Source organism: Carlito syrichta, unplaced genomic scaffold (assembly GCF_000164805.1).
Source record: "Carlito syrichta isolate Samal-C Ts95f unplaced genomic scaffold, Tarsius_syrichta-2.0.1 Scaffold305686, whole genome shotgun sequence".
NCBI lineage: Eukaryota > Metazoa > Chordata > Mammalia > Primates > Tarsiidae > Carlito > Carlito syrichta.
The window spans coordinates 110,536-131,200 of NW_007249782.1; the positions used below are offsets into that span (position 1 = coordinate 110,536).

At 39.0% G+C, this 20,665-nt stretch overlaps 1 protein-coding gene across 1 annotated transcript in view; it reads left to right on the forward strand.

The window, feature by feature from the left end:
• DNA2 (DNA replication helicase/nuclease 2) overlaps window positions 1–20,665 on the forward strand; it is a 67,474-nt gene that overhangs the window by 28,400 nt on the left and 18,409 nt on the right. The window contains exons 7-14 of the mRNA XM_008062288.2: window positions 3,876–3,993; window positions 4,824–4,986; window positions 7,416–7,610; window positions 9,690–9,920; window positions 16,829–16,945; window positions 17,023–17,132; window positions 17,488–17,597; window positions 19,012–19,236. Of these exons, the coding sequence (XP_008060479.1) occupies window positions 3,876–3,993; window positions 4,824–4,986; window positions 7,416–7,610; window positions 9,690–9,920; window positions 16,829–16,945; window positions 17,023–17,132; window positions 17,488–17,597; window positions 19,012–19,236 (1,269 nt within the window). The remainder of the gene's footprint in view (window positions 1–3,875; window positions 3,994–4,823; window positions 4,987–7,415; window positions 7,611–9,689; window positions 9,921–16,828; window positions 16,946–17,022; window positions 17,133–17,487; window positions 17,598–19,011; window positions 19,237–20,665) is intronic.

Genomic DNA, 20,665 nt, shown 5'->3' on the forward strand with positions numbered 1-20,665 from the left:
CCTGGGCAACGAGACCTCATCTCTACAATAAATCAAAAAATCAGCTGGGCGTGGTAGCGCATGCCTGTAATTCCATCTACTCGGAAGGCTGAGGCGGAAGGATCGCCGGAGCCCAGCAGGTCGAGGCTGCGGTGGCCGGGAGCGGCCACTGCACTCCAGTCTGGGTGACAGAGTGAGACTCCAACTGAAGAAAAAAAAAAAAAATTTCAATACTTTAAAAAATTCATACTTCTCTTTGATAAACAGCAATTTTCTGTAATCTTTGAAAATTATTTTAAGTTTATATTATAGTGACTTAACAGATGAATTAACATAAAGTTGTATTTAATTTTCTAATTATTTTCACCTACTCTGCCTGTCTCCATATTGGCAATTTGCAGTATGTTCTCATAGAACCTTTCAAATCAGCAAAGACAAAATTAAAAGATAGCAATATTATTATATTTTTTATGATATAGTATTTACTGAGGGAATAAGTAATGTAACAGATAGCATAGAATTTATAACTTAAATTTTCTCCTTGCAACTTTATATGTTATTTGGCAGATTTTATATAAAGTAGATTCAGATTCAAAGTACTGGAATAAGGCTGGGTGCAGTGGTTTATGCCTGTAATTCTAGCACTTTGAGAGGTGGAGGTAGGAAAATCGCTTGAGCCCAGGAGTTCAGGACCAGCCTGAACAACAAGACAAGATTCCATTTTCACAAAACAAACAAAAAAAGACTAGCCAGGCATGCCTGCAGTTCCAGCTACTTGGGGGGATCACTTGAGCCCAGGAGTTGGAGGTTGCAGTGAACTATGATCATGCAACTGCACTCCAACCTGGGCAACAGAGCAAGATTTCATGTCTAAAAAAAATAAATAAGACAAAGTACTGAAGTGTATAAGAAGACTTTCTCTACTAAAACTTTCTTGCCATTCTTTTTTATTTATTCATTTATTTTTTAATGCTCCCAGAGCAGATTCTTTCCTGCCATTCCTAGTTGTGTGCCAAATCTTAAAGGTTTCCACAAAAACTTTCTGTTTGACTTGAAAAGGTAGGTACCCTTGATGTTTCACCTATTATTGAGTTTTACAGAGATGTTGGAAGTGGAGGAAAACATAGGTTTTCCCTGTTAAAAAAAAAGTTGAACTTTTTACTTTTGTAATACAAACATTGCTGAAATTACAAACCAAAGACTTAGGTAGATAAAAGCCCTCTTGAGGAAGGAACATCATGCCTATAGGAGAAAGACTGTTTTTGAGGTCAAAGATTTAACAAATGTGTTTTGTGTATATGAGACTGAAATTTTTCTACTCGATATTTTAAAAAAATTACATGTTTTAATGAAATCACTTTAGAATACTAAGCAGGAGAGACTATAAAAGCATTTCAGCATCTAAAGTACTCCAGAGTCAGGACCTTTTTTCATTTATTGCTGCACTAATTTTCTGTGCCTTCAAGGCAAAGACTATTACTGTATTTAATTTTGTTTGATTGGAAGTTGTACTTTTGCAAGGAGAGAAGCTACAAGAACTTTAAAGAATAATATAGTAATTCTTGTATTGAAAAGAAGTGAAATTTGCCAGAGCAAGGCTCAAAGAAAAATGTTAGAGTTTATATTGCATATTTATTATGCAAGAAACAAGAAGACATTGAAAAATTGATTATGGTTGTTCATTATTGAGTTATAATCGGTGTTGGGGATAAGGAAAAAATAAAATTCTTTTACATTCTTAAAAGAATTCACTTTGGTAATAAGAAAAGCTTTGAGACAGCTTTTTTTCTTTATTTTTGAGACAGGCCCACTGTGTTGCCGAGACTCAACTCAACCTCCTTGACTCGAACTCCTGGGCTCAAGCGATCATCCTGCCTTAGCCTCCCTAGTAACTAGGATTACAGGCACGTGCCTGGCTAAGAAAACTTTTAAAGCAAAATCTTAAGAAGTAAACTAATTTCAGTAAAGGAAGATATTTATTTTATAAATGGAGTTTATTTCAAAAGTTTGTAAGTCAGTAATTTGGCACTTAAACACATTTTCGAAAGGAAAAAACATTATATGGCACTGTGATCACCAATCCAGCTCACAAAAACCTTCTTAGCTAGTGCTGTAGTCGAGTTACAACAAGTTTCCTTTTATCATAACACTAAAGGAATTTCATTTAATATTTTGCCTCCTTTTATTAAGTTAGAGTCCTGTTTACCTCTTCCTTCTGCTTCACTTCCCACAGAGGGAAAAATTTGATACAGAAAGACCATTAGTTTTAGATGATTTCCTTAGCCCACAGTCCCAAGGCTCTTGTTCTGTAATTTGTGAGTTCTCTTTAATTTTAATTTTTCTATGAAAAAACATTTTAAAAAAATAGTGATGAGGTCTCGCTATGTTGCCTAGTCTGGTCTCAAACTCCTGGGCTCAAGCAGTCCTCTCATCTTGGCCTCCCAAAGTGTTGGGATTACAAGCGTGAACCATGGTGCTTGGCTTTTCTTTAACTTAAAAAAAAATTTCTTTTTCATTTTAACTTTTAAAAGCTTTATTTGGTAGCTATGCTGTATAGGGACCACAAGTAGAGTGCTTGTAAGACCTCCCAAATCATTTTTCTTGGGCTCAGATGTTGAAACAACAACCCTTCATTGGAATCTTATATATGTAGATTAGGTGATCAAGCTAAAATATCAAACTTTGGTATGATTGTTTCCCGAGGACTGAATATTTCCACATTTTACTTTGTAGACATTTTTATAAATGTCTTTGAACATCGAGGCATCTGGGATTGTATTTTCTTTGCAAAGTTCGTATATTGAGATTTCTTCTGTATTTCTATTACATTTGCTAATTTCACAAACACTACTGTATTTGTGAGCAAAAGAACAAAATTTAAAAAAAGGTTTTTTGGAAAGATGGTGTTTCACTGTATCGCCCACGCTGGTCTCGAACTCCTGATTTCAAGCAGTTCTCCCACCTTGGCCTCCAAAAGTGCTGAGATTACAGATGTGAACCACGTGCCAGGCAAAAATTTTTTCTGTGTTTTGTAAACCTATTTTAGACACTTAGTGATGAGTTTGTAGATATAATTAATATTTGTGCAGCAAATAATGCTGTGTCTTCTATAAATTAATCATTATATTTTAAATGTAGTTTAGGAAATTGAAAGGTAATTGTAATTTGACATTATACTTATGCATTCTAATTATAATTACTGAATTTGCTAGTTTAGAATTTTATGATTGAAATACTGGAACTTCTAAATTACTTAATGTTTGAATCTTAGCAAACTCTTAGAAAACAAATTGACTTGTTATTAGATTGTATATGACCTTAGCCAAATTACTTGTTCTTACAGCTAAATTTTTTCATGAGCTAAAGGGACTATTTTTAATTTGTCTTGCTTAGATAATTTCTCTGAAAAGCACTATTGAACCTAATTAAGGCAGTTAATGATGTCTTGTGCCCTGGAAAAACAAACTTTGCAGAGTTTGTTTTTTATTTTTGGCAACAGTGACTGACATAAATGAGAAGCATTTTAGTGTTTGGTTCATTTATTTTAAATAGCAAGAATATTGTCTTAAGACTGTTAACTTCAAAATGTAAATCATAGCTTGATTAATTTCCCTCTTTAACTTATTGGAAATCTAAATTTTTACTGTCTAGGAAAAATTCTCTGTGTTTCTTTGTTATTTAAACAAAACTGAGAAGCATGAACTATGTTTGTTTTGTATAAATTATATGTTTGACATCTAATTTGTTGTGTTAGCTTGCCAGCTTTGCTAATGTTACTTTCAGAATGGAAATAGCTTCATTGTTCTTTTAAAATTACAATGTGTTGGTTGCAAGACATTGTTGGAAAATATATAAAGTTTTAGTCTTGTTTGAGAAAAATGCTGATGTTTGCACAGGTTGTTCTGTACACACTACTGAGTCAGGAGAGAAGAGCTGATCCGGAGGCTGGCTTGCTTCTCTACCTCAAGACTGGCCAGATGTACCCTGTACCTGCCAATCATCTAGATAAAAGAGGTTGAGCTGTTTTCTTTGTGTTTTACTTATCTGCTCCTCCCCACCCCCTTCAGTTTTTGGTGATTGTTATGCCTGACAATCTATTCATTGCACTTGATAGGTGTAATAATATAGGTTGTAATTTACAGTTGTGGTATTTTTTTAAAGGAATTTTAATACTATAATTTATTATTGAAAACAATGATCTGTAAACATTTTATTATGCAAAACTTTACTTCAGACTTTCTATCTTATATTACAGGTGTTCTAGATAGCTCTATTTTATTCTCAGCATTCACCTAATAAAAACAACTTTTCATTACTTACTAGTTATGAAATACGTACTTTAAAGAACTTAACAAGTGAACAAAACCTTAAAGGAAGTATACCAAAATGTTAACAGTAGTTATGCTGGAATAGTGGGAAATATGAATGTTGTTCTCTACTCATTTTTTTTTTTTTTGAGTTGGAGTCTTACTGTGTTGACCAGGCTGGAGTGCAGTGGTACGCTCATGGCCACCACAGCCTTGACCTGCTGGGCTCTGGTGATCCTTCCACCTCAGCCTTCCAAGTAGCTGGAACTACAGGTATACGTCACGACACCCAGCTAATTTTTTGAATTCTTATAGAGACGAGGTCTCGCCATGTTGCCTAGGCAGGTCTTGAACCTGGGCTCAGGCAATCCTCTCGGCTCAGCCTCCCAAAGTGCTGGGATTCAAGCATGAGCCACAGCACCTGGCTCTGTTCTCTACTCTTAAAAATATTTCTAAATCTGAAAGTTTTACGTACATAAAGAAAAAGATATATGATAAACTAATTCTTCAAAAGACACCCTTTTCTTTTCTTCATAGAACTATTAAAGCTAAGAAACCAGGTGGCATTCTCTTTGTTTCACCGTATTAGCAAATCTGCTACTGGACAGAAGATACAGCTTACTTCTCTGCCAGAAATAATTGAGGAAGAGAAAATTTGTAAATATTGTTCACAAGTAGGCAACTGTGCCCTTTATAGCAGGTAAATATTATCTTGTAAAAACATTATTTTAAGTTGAATGTGACTCAACTCAATGATTTAACATTGGTGACTGCCTGGCATTGATTTCATTTAAGTTATTTTTCTTTTATATTTTCCTTTGTGGTATTTCTAAAATGAAGGGAATTGATTTTTAAAAGCTCACAGTACATATTTTCTAAATGGCCCATTTTCTTGAGAAATAATGGAGTGCTTTTAAATCTTTTCCCCAAAGTAAATATTTTAATCTTACTGCATGCAGTTGATTAAAGGAAAAGCGTATTGGAGCACTTTAGATTTTGAATTTTTCAACTTATGAATTTTTCAACTGATATAATGCAAACATTCCAAAATCCAAGAAAACCTGAAACAGTTCTAATTGTAAGCATTTTGGATAAGGGATATTCAGCCTGTACAGAAAAATACAAGTTTCCTTAAATGATAGTTCAAGATGTCTTCCATATCTTATTTGTGATTTTAATCTCAATTCTTTTGTGGTTAGATACAGGGAAATTGGTTCTTGTAGATACAGTTGGATATGATCTAATGGATGTGCCTCCCCTGTTATCTATGGCTATTTTTCTACAAATGGAAAGTTTATTATCAGTCACGTGAATGACTGTGTTTTTATACCTTCACAGACAGTGAAAGTCTTGGAAGACACAAAAAAGTGGTTCGAGGTAGATACAGACTAAGAAACGAGGTCAAAGCAGAGCCAACGTTCTAGTTCAATCTGAAAATGTGCATAAAGTACTTTTTAAAGTATTACATCAAAGGATCTCTTTTTAAGTTGGAGTCTTACTCTGCTGCCCAGGCTGCAGTGCAGTAGCACACTCACAGCCACCACAGCCTTGAGCTGCTGGGCTCAGATGAACCTTCTGCCTCAGCCTTCCAAGTAGCTGGAAGCACAGGCACATGCCACCACAACTGGCTAATTTTTAGATTTTATTGTAGAGATGAGATCCTGCCAAGTTGCTCAGGCTGGTCTCGAACCCCAGTACTCAGGCAATCCTCTCACCTCGGCCTCCCAAAATGCTAGGATTATAGGCATGAGCCATCATGCCCTGCTCAAAGGATCTTTTTTGTTTGTTTGTTTTTTTGAGTTGGAGTCTCACTCTGTCGCCCAGACTGGAGTGCAGTGGCCGCTCCCGGCCACCGCAGCCTCGACCTGATGGGCTCCGGCGATCCTTCTGCCTCAGCCTTCCGAGTACCCGGAATTACAGGCATGCACTACCACACCCAGCTGATTTTTTGATTTATCATAGAGATGAGGTCTCGCTGCCCAGGCAGGTCTCAAACCCGCAGGCTTAGGCAATCCACTCACCTCAGCCTCCCAAAGGCGCAGGATTGCAGGCTGAGCTACCGAGCCCGGCTCTCAAAGGATCTTTTAATGGCAGAGGACAGTGAACCATGGGAAGTCTGGACCTAGAGTACAAGTACATTTCTTTGGAATATTATGTTTTAGTTTTAGTGTTTTGTATGCCGTCCTATAATATGTTTGTTTCTATATAAAAATGGGAACTAAACAATGGTCATACATGGACATACAGAGCGGGATGATATACATTGGCGATTATAAAAGGTGGGCAGGTGCAAGGGACGTGAGAGTTGAAAAGCTACTTATTGGGTACAATGTTCACTATTTGGGTAGTGGATACACTAAAAGCCCAAACTTCATATATACATGTAAGAAATCTGCACTTGTGCCTCCTAATTATATTTTTAAAAATATTCTAGGCCAGGCACAGTGGCTCATGCCTGTAATCCTAGCACTTTGGGAGGCTGAGGCGGGAAGACTGCTTGAACCTAGAAGTTCGAAACCAGCTAGGCAACATAGTGAGACCTCGTCTCTACAATAAATCAAAAAGTTAGCTGGGCATGGGAGCACACGTCTGTCATTCCAGCTATTTGGGAGGCTGAGTTGGAAGGATAACCCAGGAAGTTGAGGCTGTGGTGAACTGAGATCATAGCACTGCACTCCAGCCTGGGCAACACAGAGATACCATCTCAAAAAAAGAAAAAGTTTTAATTTAGTATTAAGCAAAATTCAAATGATTCTCCGTGTTTTTATGTTTACTTCCTTATGTCACAGAGCTAGGTGTACAAATAATTGTGATTTTGAGTAATGCATTTGTACAAAAAGTCAATACTTGCTGCTTATAGCAATGAAGATTAAAGTATACCAAACCTAAATTGTTTGGGGAATACTCAATGAAGGCAAAGTAATGCAGTATTGAGTTTCTTAAACATTTTGTTTTGTAAAATGTCCTATGATTTACAAAACATTGAAATGACTTCTAAGGAAAATTAGGGGTGATGGTTATGAGTTATAATGATCATCATGTATGTATACTTATTTTAGAATGACCTCATTTAATAGCCAGCCAGTGAAATGGTTTATAAACATCTCTAACTTGGAACTTTATATTTAGAGCAATTGAACAACAGATGGATGACAGTTCAGTCCCAGTTGTTATGCTGCCTAAAATAAAAGAAGAAACCCAGCATCTGAAGCTTGCACACTTAGAATATTTCAGTCTTTGGTGTCTAATGTTAACTCTGGAGTCACAATCAAAGGATAATAGAAAGAATCATCAAAATATCTGGCTAATGCCTGTTTCACAAATGTGAGTGGTCCATTTAATACAGTAAAATTTCAGTAGTTTAGATTAACTAGTGTTATGGTATTTGGAATTTATCTTTGCAGTCCCATGCGGATCCATACCCTGCGCTCCCAGAAGGGCCCTGGTGGCATTTGGAATTTATGACCAATACAGGTTATGTAGCATGATAAAGATATGTGATTTCATTTATCCATGATAACTGCAAATGGCTTTCAGTGAATTATTTTTAAGTAGAGCACCATTTCTACATATGCTATATACTGCATTCATTGTTAGTAATATATTTTCAATGTGTTAAATATACCTCAAATTTTGTTTTAAAAATTATCAGTACATCCTTTTGTATCAGTGATAACATTATAAATGTGACTTAAAGTGAATTTTTATATATTGATAGAATGCAAATTAATGAGGGTTTACTTAATTTTTAAAATATTAGTATTTTACAAGTTTACATTTTCAGTAAGTTTTGGTACAGATGCAAATTTTCTAAAATTCCATCTTATAGAATCCAGTTTTTATGAGTGACTTGTAAAGTTAGAGTTTTGAGCAGGGCTCGGTGGCTCAGCCTGTAATCTCACGCTTTGGGAGGCTGAGGTGAGTGGATTGTCTGAGCCTGCGGGTTCAAGACTCACCTGGGCAATTTGGTGAGACCTCATCTCTACAATAAATAAAAAAAAAACTAGTCAGGCATGATAGCGCACGGCTGTAGTTCCAGCAACTTGGAACACTGAGGTGGAAGGATCACTGGAGCCCAACAGGTCGAGGCTGCGGTGGCCGGGAGTGTGCCACTGCACTCCAGTCTGGGTGACAGAGTGAGACTCCAACTCAAAAAAAAACCAACAGAGTTTTGTTTCTCTATTTTTCCTTAATGTAAAATTTAGTTGCTTTAGCTCCATTTTTTTTCCTTTACAAAAGGAATATTAGTGATGTGGCTTTAGAAATAACTGGTCATTATTTTCCTAATAGTAGACCTTATCACAAGGAAACATTACAGTGGAGAAAGTTTATGTCGTTGTGGACTGCATAAGAATCATGAATATGTCAGACACATACATACCAGTGAGCCTCTGAGATGGTATGATATTTAATAGTAGTGCCTGGGAGACTGTAGATGCTTAATTCTTATTTCTTAGAAGCAGTGAAATTATCAACTTGCTTGCCATTTGAATAATAATAATAGACCAGATGTGGTGGCTCACTCCTGTTATCCCAGCACTTTGGGAGGTAGAGGCAAACAGATTGCCTGAGCCCAGGGGTTTGAGACTAGCCTGGGCAACTTGGTGAGAAAATCAGCTGGGCGCAGTGGCATGTGCCTGTGGTTCCAGCTACTTGGAAGGCTGAGGAGGATGGATCGCCTGAGCCCAGCAGGTTGAGGCTGTGGCGACCATGAACATGCCACTGCACTCCAGCCTGGGCACCAGTGAGACTCTGACTCCAAAAAAACCCCACAAAAAACAATAATAATTTTAAAATTGTTTATTTGTTTTATTTTATTATTTTAGAGACAGAGTCTCACTTTTTCGGCCAGACTGGAGTGAAGTACTGCAACCCTAGATCACTGTAGCCTTGAACCCTTGGCCTCAGGTGATAACTGCTTTGACTTCCTAAAGTGCTGGGATTACAGGTGTGAACACTGCACCCAGTCTAATAACAATAATCATAAGTTCTTTCTTGTAAACACTAAAGAAATATGTTGTTATTTTCTTCATATCACATTTAGGAGCAGGTTATTATGGTTTGTCTTCTGTAATTTTATGTGTATCTGCCCAGGAGTTGAGGATATTGTTTGAGGATGAAAGAGCCAATAAAACTCCTTGTTCAGAGAGCTCAGCCTATGGGTGCAACAAGGGTGTGTTCCCTAGCACTATCCTACAAGACTGTTGTTGAGAGATTAGTTTAAAAAACTATAGAATATATACTTAACATTTCTGACATTTTACTGTAGATTGTGGAAAGTGTAAAAATGACAGATTTTAGTTTTTAGGGGTCAGATGAGCAAGTAAGTTGCGGAAAAATGAAAACATGATAATTACATATGTGATATAAATAGGAGCTTTCTCTTTTTCTCCTTTTTCAAAGGGAAGAAAGTGGCATTTGCATTGGAAACCTGATCAGAACAGGACATGTACAGAGAGTTTGTGATGGACAATATTTGCATAATTTCCAGCATAAAAATGGTGCCATACCTGTCACAAATCTAATGGCAGGTGACAGAATTATTTTAAGTGGAAAGGAAAGGGCATTGTTTGCTTTGTCTAGGGGATATGTGAAGGAGATCAGCATGACAACAGTGACCTGTTTATTGGACAGGTAATGAAACATCACTTGTTTTTGGTAACAGCTTTATGAATATATAAATTATACCAAACAGTTCATCCATTTAAAATATACAATGTAATGGTTTTTAGTATATTCACAGAGTTGTGTAGCGCTATCCAAAGCAATTTTAGAGTGTTTTCATTGCCCTCAAAAGAAACCTTGTACCTGTTAGCAGTCACTTGTCATTTCTCCTATTCTTTCAACCCTGGACCAACACTGCTCCACTTTCTGTCTCTATTGATTTGCCTATTCCGAACATTCTGTGCAAATGGGATCATACAATATGTGGTCATTGGTGACTGACTTTTTTTCACTTAACGTACTATTTTTGAGGTTCATTTGCATGTGGTAGCATGCATTCCTTTTTGAAAAAAATCGAGGTAAAATTTTAATAACAAAATTAACTGTTAGTCATTTTTAAGTTTATAATTCAGTGGCATTTAGTATACTCACAATATTGGGCAATCATTACTTCTGTCTAGTTCTAGGACACTTTCATCATGATAACAGGAATCCTTATTCCTACCAAGCAGTCACCTCCCACTTCTCCCTCAAGCTTCTGGCAGCCCCTAATTTGCTTTCTATCTCTATGGACTTAGACCTATTCTGGCTATATGATATAAGTAGAACCATACAATATGTGACCTTTTGCGTCTGGCTTCTTTCACATAGCCTAATGTTTACAAGGTTCGTTCACATTTCAGCAAATATCAGTACTTCATTTCTTTTTATGGCTGAATAATATTCCATTATATGGATTTACCATATTTTGTTCATCCATTCACCAGCTTATGGACTTTTGACTTGTTTCTACTTTTTTGCTACTTTGAATAATATTGCTGTGAATATTCACATATAAATTTTTGTGTGGACATATTTTCATTTTCCTTTGTTGTTACTTAGTCATGGAAACCCTGGTCATATGCTAAGTCATGTTTAACATTTTTGAAGGGGCTGGGTGTGGTGGCTCACGCCTATAATTTCAGCACTTCGGGAGGCCCAGGTAAAAGGATTGCCTGAGCCCAGGGATTTGAGACCAGCTTGGGTAGGTAACATGGTGAGACCTCATCTCTACAAAAAATCAAAAAATTATCCAGGTGTGGTGGCACATGCCTGTAGTCTCAGAAACTTGGGCGACTGAGGCAGAAGGGTTGCCTGAGCCCAGCAGGTCTAGTCTGCGGTGGCTATGAGCATGCCACTGCATTCCAACCTGGGTGAGAGAGTGAGACTCTGACAAAAAAAAACAAACAAAAACAAAACATTCGGAAGAGCTACTGGCCAGGCATTGTAGCTCACACCTGTAATCCCAGCACTTTGGGAGATGGAGACGAGACGATTGCCTGAACTCAGGGGTACGAGTCCAGCTTGAGCAACATGGCAAGACCTCATCTCTACAATAAATCAAAAATATTAGCTAGGTGTGGTGGCGCTTGCCTGTATTTCCAGCTACTTGGAGGGCTGAGGCGGAAGGATTTCTTGAGTCCAGGAAGTAGAGGCTGCAGTGGCTGTGAACATGCCACTGCACTCTAGCCTGGGTAACAGAGTGAGACTCTGACTCATAAAAAAAAGAAAAAGAAAAAAAAAAAAAAGAACTACCAAACTACTAAACTTTTGTTTAGTACATTATGCTCTGTATTGCTAATGTGGGTATCATCTTATCTCATTCTCATAACTACATGTATAGCAGGCAGGATAGATAACTACCCTGTATTAGCTATAAGGCTTATTTCTCCTTAGCACTCTGAACATTCACCATTTTGTTTTCTCTTTTAAACAATTTTGTTTCCTTTTTTTGAGTTGGGGTCTCACTCTTTAAACCAGGTTAGAGTGCAGTGGTATGATCATGCCTTACCACAGCCTCAACCTCCTGGGCTCAGAAAATCCTTCCACTTTAGCCTTCTGAGTAGCTGGGACTACAGGCTTGCGCTACCACACCGGCTAATTTTTTGATTTTTTTTTTTTTGAGTTGGAGTCTCACTCTGTCGCCCAGATTGGAGTGCAGTGGCCGCTCCCAGCCACCGCAGCCTTGACCTGCTGGGCTCTGGCGATTCTTCCACCTCAGCCTTCCAAGTAGCTGGAACTACAGGCGCGCACTACCACACCTGGCTAATTTTTGATTTATTGTAGAGATGAGGTCTTGCCAAGTTGCCCAGGCAGGTCTCGAACCCGTGGGCTCAGGCAATCCACTCACCTCGGCCTCCTAAAATGCTGGGATTACAGGCTAAGCCACCGAACCCGGCCGATTTTTTTCTTTTTTGTAGAGTCAAGGTTTTACCATGTTGCCTAAGTTGGTCTCAAACTCCTGGGTTCAATCAGTCCTCCTGGTTAGGCCTACCAAAGTACTGGGATTACAGGCATGAGCCTCCATGCCTGGCTTGTATTCTCCTTCTTTATTGATATTTTTATTTTTATTTTTGAGTTGGAGTCTCACTTTGTCACCCAGGCTGGAATGCAGTGGCTTGCTCATGGCCACCCCAGCCTCAGGCTGCTGGGCTCAGGAGATCCTTCCACCTCAACTTTCCAAGTAGCTGGAACTACAGGCACACGCTACCTTGCCTGGCTTATTTTTTTGATTTATTGTAGAGATGAGGTCTCACCAAGTTGCCCAGGCTGGTCTTGAGCCCCTAAACTCAGGCAGTCTTCTCACCTCAGCCTCCCAAAGTGCTGGGATTACAGGCGTGAGCCACCACATCCAGCCTGTCACAGATTTTTATAGCAACTATTTTATTATTGATACTTTTAAATCAGCTGACTTTAACTGAAATAAATATACTTTATATCACAGCTATAAATGGAAAAAAAGATTTTTTAAAAAAAAATAAGACATTCGATTCCAGGAACAGAAAATTAAATTTAAAAATAGATAAGGAGACCGGGCTTGGTGGCTCAGCCTGTAATCCCAGCACTTTGGGAGGCCGAGGTGAGAGAATTGCCTGAGCCCATGAGTTCGAGACCAGCCTGGGTAACTTGGTGAGACCTTATCTCTACAATAAATCATAAATCAGCCGGCGTGCATGGTAATGCACGCCTATAGTTCCAGCTATTTGGAATACTGGGGCAGAAGGATCACTGGAGCCCAGCACGTCAACGCTGGGGTGGCTGTGAGTGTGCCATTGCACTCCAGCCTTAGTGACAGGGTGAGACTCAAACTCAAAAAAAAAGAAAGCAAGAAAATCTGTGACATACATTAATATTTGTATCACTGATGTTCATATTTTGTCTTCTTTCACATTTGACTGGATTATATTTGCAGCCTTCTTTGTAGATAATACAGCCATGGCTCACTATTAATGGATGGAGGTCATCAATTTGGACTCAGTGATATCTGAGTAACTGTAATGGAAATATCCAAGCTTGTTCCCTACCAACTAGTAATTGTAGTTGAGCCATAACCATCCCTAGTCTGAGTTTCATGTTATGAGATTATGAACCACTATAATCTGTTAGGATTCCTTGCAGTTCCTTGTATTTATTTAGTACCTACCACGTGTTAGGTGTTTGCAAGTCCTTGAGTAATTTATGGTTTTGTGTGTAGACACATATTTTCAGTCTAATGTGATAAGTGTTCAAATTGATGGACACAGAAGGAGAGGTATTTAATCCAATCTTAAGAGTCTCAGGGAAAGCTTTTTGAAAAAAGAATTAATTCTGGTTCTTCATCCTGTGGATGGGGTGATACAGTATGACACGAAACAATCAGGAAAGTGCAGGTCATTAAGTATTTCTGGAATGTAAAAATATAAGGAAAGGAATTACTGGAGAGGTAAGGTCATAGAAGGTCTTATATACCATATTTAAAAAGCTTCGATTTTTATTCTGATGTATTGGAGTGTTTTTAATAGAAAAATGGATAGTGATTGGATTTGCTTTTTTCTGTGGGTGCTTTGTAGAAAACTGAACTAACTAAAGCAGGCAAAACTGAAATCAGAGAAACCAGGAAGCTGTTGTAGTCGCCCAGGCTAGAGGAGGTTGTGGCAGGGTAGTGTTGGCAGCGAGAATGGAATGACTTTGGTAGTAAAGTAAAATTGCCTGGCATTTGGATACTGATTGAATATGTGGGCTGGGAAGAGGACGAGGGAGAGGAAAGGTTCAGGACAGCGTTTATAAAAAATTGTGTATTCTTTTTTTTTTTTGAGTCAGAATCTCACTCTGTTGTCCAGGCTGGAGTGCAGTGCCACGCTCACAGCCGCTGCAGCCTCGATCTGCTGGGCTCAGGCGATCCTTCTGCGTCAGCCTTCCAGGTAGCTGGAACCACAGGCATGCGCCATGCCTGACTAATTTTTTGATTTAGTGTAGAGACGAGGTCTCACTGTGTTGCTCAGGCTGGTCTTGAACCCCTGAGCTCAGGCAATTGCTCAGGCAGAACCCCTGTGTTGCTCAGGCAGAACCCCTGAGCTCAGCTCTTGCCTCTGCCTCCCAAAGTGCTAGGATTGCTGCCATGGACCACTGTGCCCGGCCTCCTCTTCTTTTTTTTTTGAGTTGAAGTCTCACTCTGTTGCCCGGGCTGGAGTGCAGTGGTACGCAGCCTTGACCTGCTGGGCTCAGGTGATCCTTTCGCCTCAGCTTTCCAAGTAGCTGGAATTATAGGCCCACACCACCATGCCTGGCTAATTTTTGATTTATTGCAGAGATGAGATTTCACCAAGTTGCCCAGGCTGGTCTTGAACCTGTGACCTTAAGCAATCCTCTCACCTCGGCCTCCCAAAGTGCTGGGATTATAGGCGTGAGCTACTGCACCCAGTCCAGGCCTATTCTTACATGTCGAAACTTCAGTCACCTTCAAAGTATTGTCTATGCCATACACCTATTGAAGTGTTTTTACCCACTGCTCAAAACAGTTTTTCTGAGCTCATAGATTTTGATGCCTTTTAGTGCTTCTGCCATTTTTGTTTTACTTCTTCCATATTGACAAAATATTTTCCTTTGAGGACTTTTTTTTTTTGAGTTGAAGTCTCACTCTGTCACCCAGGTTGGAATGCAGTGGCATGCTCAGCCACCGCAACCTTGACCTGCTTTGTTCATGTGATCCTTCCGCCTCAGCCTTCCAAGTAGATGGAACTGCAGGCACTCTCCACTACACCCGGCTTGTTTTTTGATTATTGTAGAGATGAGGCCTCATCAAGTTGCCCAGGCTGGTCTCAAACCCCTGAGCTCAGGCAAACCTCTTGCTTCGGCCTCCCAAAGTTCTGGGCTTATTGCACCACCGTGCCCTGCCTTTTGAGGACTTTTGTCATCTGCTCGTGGTAAGATCTGGTGGGGCACGGGGGTCATGCTGTTTTGGTCAAATACTGCTGAACGCTCAGTACAGTGTGGGCAGGTTGTTCGTGTGAATCACCCATAATGAAATGGGCAAATGAACTGACAGAATCGTCCCCCAAAATTCACCGAAGCTGAACACAGCCTCTTACAATAATTGGTGGTAAACTGTTGCTGATGGGTTCCTAGAATACTTACCTAGTAGAGGAAGCCTGTACTACAAAGAAAGGCCTGTACTACTGCCTTCCCCAAAATAATTCCAGTTTTCTGGAAGTCCATCCTGATAGATGTAAGCACTTTTAATTGAGATCAGAACCAGAAGAGGAGGATCAGGTTCAGCAGGGACTAGAAGTTGTTCAGTTATGAATATATTGAGCTTTCAGAGCCTAGGTTTTAGCCAAGTGGTTAGATATTGCTGTCTTCTGGGTATCCAAAACCTGAAGCTGGGTGAGGAACGAGGTAGGAGAGGAGTGAGGTCAGGGCCACCGATGTAGATTTAGGGTTGGAAGTTACATGAGGACCTGGGACCATAGGGGAAACATCAAGAAAGAGCAGTACAATGGAAGGGACTCTAGAGAACACCAGGGCTTAAGCGACAGACAGAAGAGTGGGATAATGTGACAGGAAGAAAACCTGCACTTCAGGCTGGAGGAGGGAAGAGCCAATGTTGGATTGCAAGGTTAAGTGAATTTCCTTAACCTTAGTGAACCCCTGTTAGGTTGCAAGGTTAAGTGAATTTTCAGCAAATGTTGCAGGTTCCTGATTACTAAGGACCTCATGCTGTCTTTGATTGGCAAGTGTGGTTGAGGGGCTATTAGCTATCTTAATAACTGCTCTGGCCCACTTATTCTTTTAGCATAGGGGCCCCTAAACCCCTGGCTACAGTTAGTGGCCTGTTAGGAACTGGCCGCACAGCAGGAGGTGAGCGTCAGGTGAGTGAGCAAAGCTTCCTCTGTATTTACAGCTGCTCCCTATTGCTTGCATTACCACCTGTTCTCCCCCTCTTGGCAGATCAGTACCAGCATTAGATTCTCATAGGAACGTGAACTCTATTGTGAATCACACATGCATGGTATCTAGGTTGCGCACTCATTATAAGAATCTAATGCCTGATGATCTGAGATGGGGCTGAGGTGGTAATACTACTGGGGAGCAACTGCGAACACCTATTAACATTAGCAGTGAGGTTTGACTGTATAAAGACCAACAAATCAGTCGCTTGCAGACTCTTATCAAAACCCTATCAGTGTGTGGCAAGTGAGATGATGTACTTCACTTGTACTGCTGCATCTGGTGGTGGGCTTAAGTTAGAATTCAGCATTTATTTTAGTTTGTGCATGACCCATTCTTTTATTTACCACTTCTTTTCACACCTCTTTTTTAAAAGTGGTGAGTTGTATAATTATTTCATTATATATTACAGTGGAATAATAACAGAAATAAAGTATACGATAAATATGATGTGCTTGAATCATCCCGAAACCATTCCCTCCCCTTCCCACCTCTCCCAGTGTGTGGAATAATCGTCTTCCACGAAACTGGTCCCTGAAAAAGATTGGGTACCTATCTTTTAACGGATAGCAGTATTTTCTTACTGACTATGTGAAGTGAAAAACATTCATATGTTTGTTTTGCTGTTTTAGGAACTTGTCAGTACTTCCAGAATCAACTTTATTCAGATTAGACCAGCAAGAAAAAAATTGTGATATAGATACCCCATTAGGAAATCTTTCTAAATTGATGGAAAACACATATGTCAGGTTTGTAACCATGAATGAATCTGAATTTCACCCACTTTTCTAAGGAATATTACTAAAAGTACTTTTTTTATTTTTAGCAAAAAACTTCGAGATTTAATCATCGACTTTCGTGAACCTCAGTTTATATCTTTCCTCAGTTCTGTTCTTCCACATGATGCAAAGGATACAGTTGCCAGCATTCTAAAGGGTATGCTAAAATCCATGTCTGCTTTGATCAGCTTTTCTTGGTTCTATTTAATTTAAGGTACCCTATGTCTAATATCTTAATTGATTGTACTCACAGTTACAATATTTAGATGGAGGCTCCTTGGAAGTAGTTTTGTATTGAAGAACAGACTTGGATAGAGACAGCTTTTCTTGTAAAATACTTGATTTGTTCATTGAAATTTAACACTCTTGGGAGGGACATACCTCATCAACAAGGGTACCTGCATAATGAGTATTTGTATACCTAACCCTGAATTGTACCCCACATCTTAAAAATTAAAAAAAAGGAAGAAATTTAACACTCTTACTCCTGTTACCTTTTCATTTAATTGTAGGTTTGAATAAACCTCAGAGACAAGCAATGAAAAAAGTGCTTCTTTCAAAAGACTATACACTCATCGTGGGTATGCCTGGTACCGGAAAAACAACTACAATATGTACTCTCGTAAGGTTATTATTCTTTTGCTTAGAAAGGAAATATTTAGGCTGGGCTCGGTGGCTCAGCCTGTAATTCCAGCACTTTGGGAGGCCGAGGCAAGTGGATTGCCTGAGCCTGAGGGTTTAAGACCCACCCGGGCAACTTGGCGAGACCTCATTTCTACAATAAATCAAAAATTAGCCAGGCGTGGTAGCAAGCGCCTGTTGTTCTGGCTGCTTGGAAGGCTGAGGCGGAAGGATTGCTGGAACCCAGCAGGGTGAGGCTGCGGTGGCTGGGAACGTGCCACTGCCCTACAGTCTGGGCAACAGAGTGAGACTCCAACTCAAAAAAAAAAAAAAAAAAAGAAAGTAAATATTTATACCAGCTTCTCCTCAGTTCAGAGGATGAGACATTTTATATCAAAAGGGCTGCATTTTAATTCAAAATGTCTTTGTTTTGAAATAACTTTTAGAATGATATGTGATAGAGTAAATCTGAATCACAAATAGTTGTAATCATGTTGTAGATTTCTTGCATTTAGAATTTTCTAAGTTATCGTTCTGTTAGTGGTATGTGATATGTATCACTATGTTTTCTTTTCCCTTTAAAAATGATAAATTATGCAGAAGTGGTTGAATAAGATTTTTTCTTAGATTTTTTTATGTCAGTAAATTTCTAAGCAGCCTTAGAATTATAATGATGGCAGCAAATGTTTATTGACTGATAATTGTTGCCAGACACTATTAAAAGTTTGCATTCATTTAATTTTACTATCATTTATGTTGAATTATTGACATATCATTAATAAGATATAGTAATGTCATGTAATTTTTGTAGAATATTTTGTCTTCATAATTTTTTTAAAAAGTTACTTGATGGCCAGGCACAGTAGCTTATGCTTATAATCCCAGTACTTTGGGAGGCAGAGGCAAGAGTATTGCCTGAGCATAGGAATTCGAGACCAGCCTGGGCAACATGGCAAGATCTCATCTCTACAATAAATTAAAAAAAAAAAAAAAATTAGCCGGGTGTGGTGGCACACGCCTGTGGTTCCAGCTACTGGGAAGGCTGAGGTGGATGAATCGCCTGAGCCCAGTAGTTTGAGGCTGCGGTGGTTATGAGCATGCCACTGCATTCCAGCCTGGACAACAGTGAGATTCTGGCTCAAAAAAAAAAAAAGTTACTTGGGTCAGCTGCTAGATATGTTTCCTATTAATTTTTTAAAAAATTTTAAAATAGAGACAGGGTCTTGCTGTGTTGCCCAGACTGTTTTCAAACTACTGGCCCACCTCAGATTCTCAAAATGCTGGGATTATAGATGTGAGCCACCACACTCTGCCTCCTATTAATTTTTTTTAGTTTTGTTTGGAAAATATAAGCATGTTAAAAATTATATAGAATTTAAAGTAATTCTGCTTTTCTTTCTCTTACCCTTTACTAGGTAAGAATCCTCTATGCCTGTGGTTTTAGTGTTTTGTTGACCAGCTATACACACTCTGCTGTTGACAATATTCTTTTGAAGTTGGCCAAATTTAAAATAGGATTTTTGCGTTTGGGTCAGCCCCAAAAGGTTCATCCAGATATCCAGAAATTTACAGAAGAGGAAATTTGCAGATCCAAGTCCATTAAATCATTAACTTTTCTAGAAGAACTCTACAGTAGTCAAGTAAGTATAGTTATTGTATAATAATGCTGACAGTAATTTCTATAGCCAGAAGGAAGGGTAAGACAGGCAGTTCTCTCTGGGAAATTTAGTCACATTGTTGCATGTGATTAATTTATATTTGTCATAGGGCCAGTTTATTAATTTATATTGTTTCCTTCTAAAATGAGGTTTTTGGTTTATTTTCAGTGTTCCCTCTTCTAGTTTGAAATATCCTAGAAAACTACTAATGATGATTTTTTAGTAACTCTGAATTAGAAGCAATGGTACTTAATAGTCTTGTAGTAAGCATTTCTAGGCTTTTATATAGAACCTAATTCTTACTTTATTTTGTTATTTATGTCTATTTTTAGTGGAAAGTCTTAACTATGTTTTTCTTTTTTTTTTTTTGAGTCAGAATTTCACTCTCTTGCCCAGGCTGCAGTACAGTGGCATGCTCATGGCCACTGCAATCTCTACCTCCTGGACTCTGGTGATCGTTCCGCCTCAGCCTTCCAAGTAGCTGGAACTACAGGTCTGCGCCACCATACCCGGCTGCTTTTTTTATTTATTGTAGAGACGAGGTCTTACCAAGTTCACCAGGCTCCTCTTGAAACCCTGGGTTCAGGCAGTTCTCTCGCCTCTGCCTCCCAAAGTGCTAGAATTACAGGCGTGAGCCATCTTGCCTGTTTTTTTTATCTTTTTAAAGAGAAGCGGTCTTGCTATGGTTCCCAGGCTGAACTCAAACTCCTGGACTCATGTGACTCTATTGCCTCAACCTCCTAAGTAGCTGGTACTGTTGGTGCATGCCACTGCTTGGTTTAACTGATATTTTTGCCTTTAAAAAATTACCTAAAATAATTTAGATTTAATAGGTTGTTCCTTTAACCCTTTTATTTAATACTAATATGTTTTTATCTAATATATATCAATTATTGATAATTTTTGAAGTGACTAAGATGTATACCTGACTGATTTTTTTTTTTTTTTTTTTTTGAGTTGGAGTCTCACTCGGTTTCCCAGACTGGAGTGTAGTGGCTGCTCCCGGCCACCGCAGCCTCTGCTGGGCTCTGGCTCTCCTTCCGCCTCAGCCTTCCAAGTAGCCAGAATTACAGGCATGCACTACCTTGCCCGGCTGATTTTTTGATTTATTGTAGAGATAAGGTCTCGCTGCCCAGGTGGGTCTCGAACCCGCGGGCTCAGGCAATCCACTCACCTTGATAATATTTTAATTGGGAATATTACATTATTTTGTATTCTTGAGTCAAGTCTCACTCTGTTACCCAGGCTGAAGTGCAGTGGTGTGATCATAGCTCATCACAGTCTTGACCTCCTAGTCCTAGGTGCTTCTTCCAACTGCCTCCTGAGTAGCTGGGATTGACTACGGTATGTGTCACTATGCCCAGCTAACTCTTTTTATATTTTTGTAGAGATGGGCTCTTACTATGTTGCC